The sequence below is a fragment of the Echinops telfairi genome, unplaced genomic scaffold, assembly GCF_000313985.2.
Source record: "Echinops telfairi isolate 266 unplaced genomic scaffold, ASM31398v2 ScPeMD7_7424;HRSCAF=8462, whole genome shotgun sequence".
NCBI lineage: Eukaryota > Metazoa > Chordata > Mammalia > Afrosoricida > Tenrecidae > Echinops > Echinops telfairi.
The window spans coordinates 17,878,742-17,888,655 of NW_022111324.1; the positions used below are offsets into that span (position 1 = coordinate 17,878,742).

At 49.4% G+C, this 9,914-nt stretch overlaps 1 protein-coding gene across 1 annotated transcript in view; it reads right to left on the bottom strand.

Annotated features, from left to right (window-relative positions):
• ASTN1 (astrotactin 1) overlaps positions 1-9,914 on the bottom strand; it is a 402,092-nt gene that overhangs the window by 225,445 nt on the left and 166,733 nt on the right. The window contains exons 3-6 of the mRNA XM_004706713.3: positions 8,472-8,865; positions 6,706-6,852; positions 5,536-5,643; positions 305-454 (exon numbers count right to left, since the gene is read on the bottom strand). Of these exons, the coding sequence (XP_004706770.1) occupies positions 305-454; positions 5,536-5,643; positions 6,706-6,852; positions 8,472-8,865 (799 nt within the window). The remainder of the gene's footprint in view (positions 1-304; positions 455-5,535; positions 5,644-6,705; positions 6,853-8,471; positions 8,866-9,914) is intronic.

Below are 9,914 nucleotides of genomic sequence, written 5' to 3' on the forward strand. Positions count from 1 at the left end.
GGGGGCAGGGGGAGCATAGCTAGGACACTCTCCATTGCTCTACAAAGGCAGGGGTCTATTTCAAAACATTTTTGCAGGGGCCAGACGCCCAAAGAGAGGAGGTGATTTGTTCAGCTCCATGATTTTTATTCTTTAACTTCTTTATTTCATGCAAGACACTCTTATTTTGTCCTAAGCCTCATTTGCTTGGGTTTATGTCTTATTGGTGTGTACCCTAACATGGTAACAACTCACGGGGATCCTCGGTGACCTCTCTATCTCTTGCCTAACCCGAAGACCTTCCTCGCAGAAGACATGGGCTTACCGTCAGCGATCAGGTGTTCGGGGACGTGCAAGGTGATTTTGACGACAAGCGGGCAGCTGACGTGGGAGGCACACACAAGACCAACCACACAGCTGGTGATGCTGATCAGCGTCAAGGTGGTCTTATTCACAGGACTCCGGGGAGAGCCCACTGCAAACCAGACAAAAGCAAGACAAGAAGAGGAGAAAATGAAGTAATGAAAGCCCCCCTTGGCCTTTTGCTCTTTGCACAGCTTACCACAGAGAGAGATGAGGTGGGCAATTGGCAAGCCTAGCTCAGGGCGGGCCACCTCTATTCCCACCGGACGCCATGTTATTAGCTAGACTCACAAAAGGACCTGGTCAACTAGTGGCCCTCAGAATGCACAATGATGAAGGGAGGACCCTTTGTACGAGAGCGTATGGCACAGTGCTTAAGCATTGGGCTACTAACAGCAAGATCAGCAGTTCAAAGCCAGCAGCAGGTCCTCTGGAAAAACACAGGGCCTTTAACCCCCATGAAGAGTGACAGTCAAGAGAGAGAGAGAGAGAGAGATGCAATCTAGGAAATTTACAGGGACAATTCTACCCTGCCCTACAGGATGGCTAAGAGGCAGTTGATGGTTGTGAGCTTGGTGGGATTGTTTGTTGTTGTTGTTGTTGCTCTTCTCCTAAGGGGCACTGTGGTGCTATTGGGTAAGCAGACTGCCGGCACAAAGTCAGCAGTTCCAATGGACCAGCCAATCCAAGGGGGAAAACTGAGGCTGTCTCATTCCATAACGACACACACTAGTGAGGCAGGGTCGCTATGACCCAGAATCGACTTGGCGGTATTAGGTTGGTTGGTTTGTTCTGGTTGCCCTGCCCTGGATAGACGTCATCCTCTTGCCAAAGGTTGGCTAGACTGCTGCAGCTCCATGGTGAACTCTCCTGAGTGTGTGCAGTGGCCCCATCACTTCACAGAGCAGGCTCTCCAGAGCCTTCTCTCAAGACCCCCAGCCTCAGATTAACCCCTCCAGCAAACAGCCTGAGCTTGCTGGCAAACCTTTCGCCTACACTCTGGGCAGGGAGGGGCTGCACCACAGGGCTCTGACTCTGTAGGGTCTGGGAGGAGGACAGTGAGGAGAGGTCACTCTCTGGGTGGAAGTCCTCATTTGCACTAGAAGTCTTACCACCCACCCCCCTGAGACCATGGGAGCATGCCTATAAATGGAAGCTCAGGGAGGGAACAACAGCTGCGGGGGAAGATGACACTCTCCCAGGGGTGCAGCAGCAATGGGAGCTGGGAGAGAAGTATTTTTGCCATTGTTTTGGTTTGGGGGGAATCTTTTGGTGGAGAAGATGAAATGGCAATGGGTGGAGGGACCGTCTCTCAGATGTGAGAAGATAAGGGAGTGAAGCTAGTGGTCCACAGTGCGGTGTGGGTCCTTTGTCATTTCCTTCTCTTTGGGGTTGTACTATTGACGATAATACAAGGCACCACAGTGCTAAGTGTATTCGGTCCATTGTTTTGAATTTAAGGTTTCGTCCTTACAACAAACCTTTGAACACGCTCACGGATCGCCCACTTCAGGGGTAAGGCAAATAAGTCTGGAAGAGCTGAGCCTCAAGGTTAAGAGGTAAGCTTTGTGATCGGACAACTAGGTTCCAGAATTGACTCAATGGCAGGCAGTGAGTGCAGTTTGGGTTTTGGTACTGGGTTTCAAGGAGCCCTGGTGGTACAGTGGTAAAGCACTTAGCAATTCACCAAAAGGCTGATCGGTCCAAAGCCACCCACTGCTCCAGGGAAGAAGGAGGTGGCAGTCTGCTTTGGCAAAGATGGCAGCCTTGATACCCTACAGGGCCAGTCTACTCTATCCTACAGGGTCACTATGGGTCAGAGTCAACTCGACAGCAAGGGGTTCATTTCTGGTTTCACTACGTTTCAGCTAGCATGGCTCAGAACCTTACATGGCTCATATCATTTCATGCTGACCACTGTCTGGTGAGGCAGCTCCCAGGGGTTATGGGGTGTGTCCAGAATCAAGCAGCTATGAAAGAGTTTGGACCAAAATTCCAAATATAGGTCCAGCTGAGGCTTTGACCCATGCAGACCAGTGAGTTATTCAGTCTCAGGGCTCAGTGCAGCCTCCAGAAGAGCTGTTCTCAGGGAGGCTCTGTCCCATGGCTGTACCAATTTGCTTTGAGGACCAGGCTTTCCTGAGATGGAGGGTTGGGAAGGAAAGTCCACCTCTGGGTCAGGTGGTCCATTCCCACCTGAAGATCTTCTCTTCCTGTGAGGGTCTTTGCATCGTGGGGTGTACTTCGTGGGGTGTACACCCAGCAGTCTGTAGCTCTAGCCCAGCCCAGAATGCAGCAGCACACCCCACATCAGAACGTACCCTAAGCAGCACCCGAATGCCACACAGTCCACCCTCTGTGTCATCTTCCCTTCTCCTTCTGCCATGGCTGCAGTGACGGGGACTGCCATCCACACAGTCCCCCAAGTCAAAGACCTCCATCATCTCTCATTCATGTTTCTCATTCCTAAGTCACACACTCCTTGCCACGAGTGGCATTAATACTTCTGCATTTGCCTACAGGATGTCTCCTTTCTCCATTCTCTGCACTGCTACCTGCTTCATTTTCACCTAACACTTGGCTATGGCCTTGGCCAGTGGTGCCTCATTCTCCCTTAACCTCCTCCTTGCGCTCAGTGTGATCCTTCACAAAGCAGAGTGGAGCAGGGCAGTGGTTTGTAGACTCTCAATGACTCCAACAGAAGCATCAAGTGCATGTAGTCCAAGGCCCTTGGAATCTAGGCCAGGTACTTGCCAGCTCCTGCTGATCATCCAGCCGGATTTCCTAGGCAACCCACAACCCTGCACCTTGAGCTTCACTCAGAAACTACGTACAGATCCTTGACTAGACTGCCATCATTTATGTGCCTGTGACTTTACACATATTATTATCTTCTCCACAGAGCCATTTGTCACCTTGTCAGCCTGCTAGACACCTCCTCTTCAAGCCTCAGCTCCAACATCGCCCCGTAAACACTCCCCTTCAAGAGCAGACTGTCACTCTTTCCTTGGTGCTCTCGAGACCTGGTCTTTATCACCCGGCCTCTCACTGCTCTCACTGTTGCAGGCACTTGCCGCTCTGCAATCACTCTGATCTTCCTGTAGCGTTGGCCCTTCAACATGATTAATTCCGAATCCAGCATCTCTACCTGGCTTTGAAACTTCAGGTCATGCCTATGACCCTCAGAACCAAGAAGCATTCAATAACACAGCACCAGCACATCCTTTGATAGTTGGCCCACTTCCCCAGACGATACCTATCACCCTTCTGTGCATGAGCTCTCATCATCAGTCTGTCTCTAAATATATATATCCCAAACTATAGCTGCCATGCTGAACTACTTTTCCTTCCTTGAACTTGCCATGTTCTTTTATTGCTACCTTCCTCAACCTGAATGCCCTTATGCCAGACTACTCTCCTCTTTCAAGAAATTCTATGTATTGTATTTAATCCAGTTCTATTTATTATCTCCTTTTGTGTCTCCCATGGCTGCCAGGTAGAATAAACTGTTCGCTTTTCTAAGCACTCATCATTTGACTTTATTTTTACTTTTAAACTAACCCTTAATTCACTGCGACATGTTTCTGCCACCCATCATACAACCTGACCCATCATAAGTGGGCTATTAAATGTTGCTGCAGGTCTTACTGATAGATCCAGTTCAATTCAACAGCATTTATTCGTTATCTGTTATAGGTAACATCCTTCCCTAGCTCTATTGTAAAAAGAGAGACAAGACAGACCAGCTCCTCCCCACATGCTTTCGTAAAAGGTAGGAGATGCCAGGCCAACACTGGGCTCTGAAGATGGACCTTGGATCATTATCTTCTGTACATAAATGGGCCATGAGATCCACACAAGAAAGGGAGAGACTAATCCAAGATTTCATCTCAGGGAGGCTTGGGTATAAGAAGGTAGGCTGCTCAGAGCCCCATCGCTCGCTTGAGGGAAATAGAGGACAAAACATCTGGACTGGCAGCTGCAGAGCCTTCAAAGACTAGGTGTGAAGAAGAAAACATCCTCCTCTCTCTGGGGAAAATGGCTGCAGTGACAAGAGGACTCAATTGGAGGTGGAGGTGGGAACAAAAACACATACAGGTGTCTGGGGCATTGGCTGATGATGGGTTTGAGATTAATGGCATTGAGGGTTGTGCATGCGATGTCAGAAACAGAAACAGCCTCCAGTGTGTATTATGGGGTCCCTGTTAAGAATCCTTTGAGATGGAGCACTATAGAACCCCAAGACAGCCAGGCTGTCCGACAGAGAGGTCTAACAGCACAACGATCGGGATTTTGTAGGGCTTTATCAGTTACCAAGAAGCATACGTTTCAGCCTCATTTCATCCCTAAACTAGTGCGTGAGTGTGAACCTCTTTCAGATGTGAGGACACGGAGATTGCGTGAAGTTGCTGTCTGTATCCAATACCACACAGCAAGGAAAGGAACTGGTGGAATTGACTGGGTTTGAGACCAGATCCTCCTTAGTGATTGCTGTAATTCCACTTCACTCCTTGCTACCGCTCTCACAGCTACAGTAGACGCTCCAGAAGTCATTCAACAACAGGTCAAGGTGGCTTCCTACAAGGACAACACTATCAGTGATGGGGAGGACACGTTCGCTAACTGTGACCCTGGCAAGACAATGAAGATGAATTGGGAACGTGTGTCCAGTACTTCCACCAGCCCCTGGGGTGCTTTGGCCTCTAGCAAAATTAAAGGCCAAAGGCCATCACACACACCCTTTTGAGGACTCCCAATATTCCTCGGCTACTCCTGTCCCACAATTCCTGTTTCTCATAATACCAAGATTGGTCTTCTACTATCCCTTGACTAACTTTATTTATTTTTACCACAGTTTATTAACTTTATTGCCTTTGTCTAAACACGACGCTATGACTCCTGAGATTTCAAGAAGGGATTGAGAGTCTTCTGGCCAAGAAATAGCCTTTCAAACAACTTGGACTCTTGTCTGAGAGTGTCATTATCTGGGAGAGAGGATTCTCTGAACTGTTCCACTCTCTGCGCTTTCTTCATTCTTCCTTGGCAGGGAACATCGATTGTTGTCCAAGGAATCTTCCTGCAGAAATTGACTTCCCTGCACAGCGCCGCTAACTTGTCCCCACACCCATTGCCCCTCCACCCACGCCTCCTTCTTCCAAGCCCTTATCACCACCTTTGCCGGATACCACCTACCTCTACTGCGTCTGCGGCTTCGAGAGGGGTCCGTGTAAAAGGTCAGCTGGGGGTCGTTTTCTGCCTCAGTGCCTGAATCCCCCTCAGGGTTCAGGAAGGCGGATCCAGCTATAATGGAAAGGAGCACACTAGAGTCAACGCCTTTAATTTTCCTGGTCTTCAGCACAACAAATCCTCTTGTCCATTCAACAGAACACCCCTGCAATGAGAGTGCAGTGACTGACAAGCTGGGCGGAGGAGACCCGAGGAAAGGGGTGTCCTAATCACATATTGGGTAGCCAAGTAGACCTTGGTCTGACAGCAATCACTCCGCCCTGCACCCCTGCTCCCAGCCTGCACTCCCACCCACTCGGACCATTTCTGGGGGCTGCTTACCAGGGAGGACTTTTGGGGATAAAGAGTGGAAAGCAAGAAAGGGCATGCCCCTCATCCCAGGTCCCAATTCTGGTTCCCATGAGACCACAGTGATGTCTTAAGGGCTTAGGACATTATATGTTGATGGGTCTTTTTCTTGCTTCTAGAATTTATATATACTTAATGCAAAAAGAAGGAAAAACACACCAAAATGGGTAAAGGGAAAAAAATCCTGATCTCCTTTAGGGCCACCATTCAAAGAGATGCTGTTAACTTGTGATGCATACACTCCCCATCTTTTTCTGATGCTGCAGCTGATAAAGGTGTTTAGATCCTCTCCTAAAAGGGCATTATTCAGTGCCTTCTATTTTAGCACTTCCCTTTTCCCACCGAATCTACTGTGGGCAACGTTCCATATTAACGCGTGGAGATGCCCAAGCGCATTTTCAGTGGCTGCGTGGTAGGCCTCTGGACAGTACAGAGATGGGTCAGGGAGTTAACCAATGCCCCCCTGATGGACACTGAAGCTATTTCCAATTCCTCCCTCTGTTACACCATGCTGTGATGAGCAGCCTTTTGCACACATCTTTGCGTTCTTGTCCAATTATTCCCTTAGGATACATTCTTGCTGGTGACATTACTTTGTCAACGATTTGAATAGGTACAGTTTGTGTGTGTGAGGTCCAGCTTCCAGAATGCCTGTTCCAGGACACAGCGGTCTAGCAACACATGAGGCAGTGGAGAGTGGATATGATTGGTTCGCCTCCACCAACACTAAGAAATCTACATGTCAGCTTTCACATAACACATGGGTACCTCTTGCTTTGTTGTTGATCCGCTTTCTCTGGCTACTGGAGGTGTGAGAGAGCAGGGTGGCCTGCTGGTGGTTGGACTCCACGGGGCTGGTAGCAATGATGTTATCCTTGTACTTGTTCATCAACGACAGCTTGGCATTGTCACTTCCTGTATGGGGATAATCCCAGACAGGCTTTTAGGAGGAAAGGTCAAGAGGAAGTCCAAGCATGGACATGTGCAGAACTCTGTGGATGAAGTCTCCCAGAGCTGAAATAAGACCCTTGTGAGGGGAGATGGGCAGAAACCACAACACTGCTCTAAGGTTTCAAAGGCTATGGGAGGAGCACAGTAAGGGTGTCCTCGTGGCCGGGGAGTTACGTGTGGGCTGTGAACGACAAGGTCAGCAGGTGCAAGCCACCAGCTGCTCCTTGGGAGAAAGACGGAGCTTTCGACTCCCATAAAGACTTACAGTCTTGGTAACTCATAGGGCCAGGTCTCCCCTGTCCTATAGGGTCACTGCGAGTCAGCGTCGACTCGATGGTGGTGGGTGAAAATAGAACTTAACTAATTCTGTCTTGATGGATCAGTGGGGGGGGGGGGAAGCCTTTGACTATATGTACATTGCAGATAATTTTTTCTTTGGTTCAACATAGAGTTTTAAAATTTTTGAATTGAGTGGCGTGAGGTTGAACACACACTCTCTCTGTCCTCACACTGTGCACTTTTTCTGTTGTTTCATATCAGACATGTCACCGATCTATGTTTTCTGCTTGGCCTCCGCAGACATTTGAGGTTGTCATCCCTAAATACCCTATAGCTAGCTGGTACGTGTAGCACCACCCCAGGTGTTAGGGCAACTATTAGAGAAAGTGAAGACATGTCTGCTGTTCTCAAGAAGTTCTCCGATTTTAAATCTGCTGAGGAAATGGGCTATTCATATCGAAACTCTTCTGGATCTCAAACAGAATGGAATCCTCTATGTAATTCCACTCTTTCCAAGCCCCAGTGAGCACACATATATCTCAAGGAACATTTGATATCAAAAACATCTTCCTCAAAAATAGGGCTATTCCTGGAAGGGCCACTGTCTTAGGAGTTCAGTCAAAGGGAGTTGCATATGCACACAGCGTGGGCCACTGTAAATGAAAGGTTGCCCCTTCCTCTCTGTCCTTTCTATTTTTGACCCAGATCTTATCGGAGTTGGTTGACGTCCATAGATGCACAACGCGTCTGAGGGCTGACACCTGGCTCATTCTCTGTCATTTTCTTTGGAGAGACACATCCCTTCTGAAGCTCACAGAGGTCAAATGCCACAGAGACAAGAGGACTCCAATGATGACTCAAACCACCTAGGCAAGTATTCTATATGTCACAATGTCAGCCACACAGGTGGGTCTTGGCTAGCTCCTCATTTCCTGAGGTTTTCCCTTAACATATGAAAAAAAGCTCTGGTCCCCTCGTCTGTTGGATGTGAATGTGTCTCTGGTTTCAGTATAGGGTGGGAGTGGGGAGGGATTCGACTTCCACTTTTTCTGATCTCCTAGATGAGGAACGGTTCCCTTCGTCTCAGGAAGCACCTTATTCTTCTTTCCCACCCCTAACTAAGATGGCAGAGGCTCTCTCATAAAGAGATACAGCCTCAGAAACCCGCAGGGAGTTCTACCTTGCCCTGCAGGCTCGCCATCAGTCAGAAGGGACTTGGTGGCAGTGGGTTTGGTTTGTTTGCTCCGCTCACTAGCTCTCGGAAGCCAAGGACCAAGTCACTCCGCGCCCCTCCCCCAGCACACCTGGTGTGAGGTCCAGCCCTGCCTTTTCATTGCAGCCCTGCAAGGAGTCCAGGGTACGTGTGACCTGGCTGGCGAAGTCCTCCCCTCCATTCATGCACTCCCTCTGCAGGTGGTGCCGAAGGTCCGTGATGTCATACTCGTAGCCATCCAGGATGGGGGTCTCTCGGATGCTCAGCGTGCCACTGGAGTTGTGGCCCTGCACCCGGGCGTTGCGCAGGCTCTCCCGCCCATGGCCACCGATCAGCACCGAAGGGATGTAGTGGATTTCGTTGGCCGCCTCAGCGCTGGCACTCTTCTGGGGCTGGGGCACCCGGCGCCGTTTGCACCAGCGCCGCCGGGTGTACAGGATCATCACCAGACACAAGATGGACAGCAGAAGAGCGATCATGCCACCCTGGGGAGAGAGAGCAACAGAGGGTGTGGGAAGATGGCGGGCTCTTCCCTCAGGGAGGCCTCGCTCCTGCAGCTACCAATGTATTCATGCAGATGCATTAAGCATGTGTAGTAAGCATCAGTCAGCAGAAAGTGGATGGTCCACTATATTAGGTGTTCGGGTGAGAAGACAATGAGAATGCAATGATCAGTGCCTCAGGTCAAGAGAGCCAAGGTTCTTTCTGCCTTACAAAACAAGCTGACGAAGACAGAAGCCAATGGGATTGTGTGTGTGTGTGTGTGTGATTTCAGCTTCATAGGAAGCCAATCTGGTAGGACAGGTTTCTTTATTAAGGCTAATCTATTACAGTGTAACCCGGTTTCAAGCCAATGTTTATAGAGCAGGGAGATGACATCTAGTTTCTTCCTGTCTCACACCTTACATGGTTAAAGGTTAGGTTGCTAGCTGAAAGGCTCACAGTTTGAACTGCTCAGCAGCAGGGCAGCAGAGAGGCGTGGCAGTCTGCTTTTGTGGCAATTACAGCCTTAGGAACCCTTGGGGCAGTTCTGCCTTGCCCTGCAGGATCAGGGTGAGTTGCAGTGGGTTCAGTGGCTGAAGGTTTGGTTTCAAGTTTCCTCAAACATCAACCACATAGATTCCAATGCTGACCCCCTTCCTTATCTCCAAGTTGTGTGCATCCTACACTCACATGCCTCATCTGAACATTGTATTAGGGAACCATGTCAAGTGCCTACGACAATGCTCAGCCTAGCAGAGGATGCCCCCAGTCTCACTGCAGGGACTGTCCCTGCCAGGGAGGCCACGGACGAATCCAAAGAGAAATTTACAGCCCTCTGGAACAGACCGCCAAGTACAGGCAGATGTCTCACTATTTGATGCTGACATTTGGAGGTGTTCCCCATCAGAGTCCTGGCTATTCTTGCTAAAGCCGAGGAGGAAGGAGTCGAAACCTCTGCTCTGAGTCAGGCAGGGGAAGGAGTTTCCTTCTAAATCTCTGGTTCTCAAAGGCCACCATCATGCAGGCTATTACTTAACCAATCAGCAGTTTA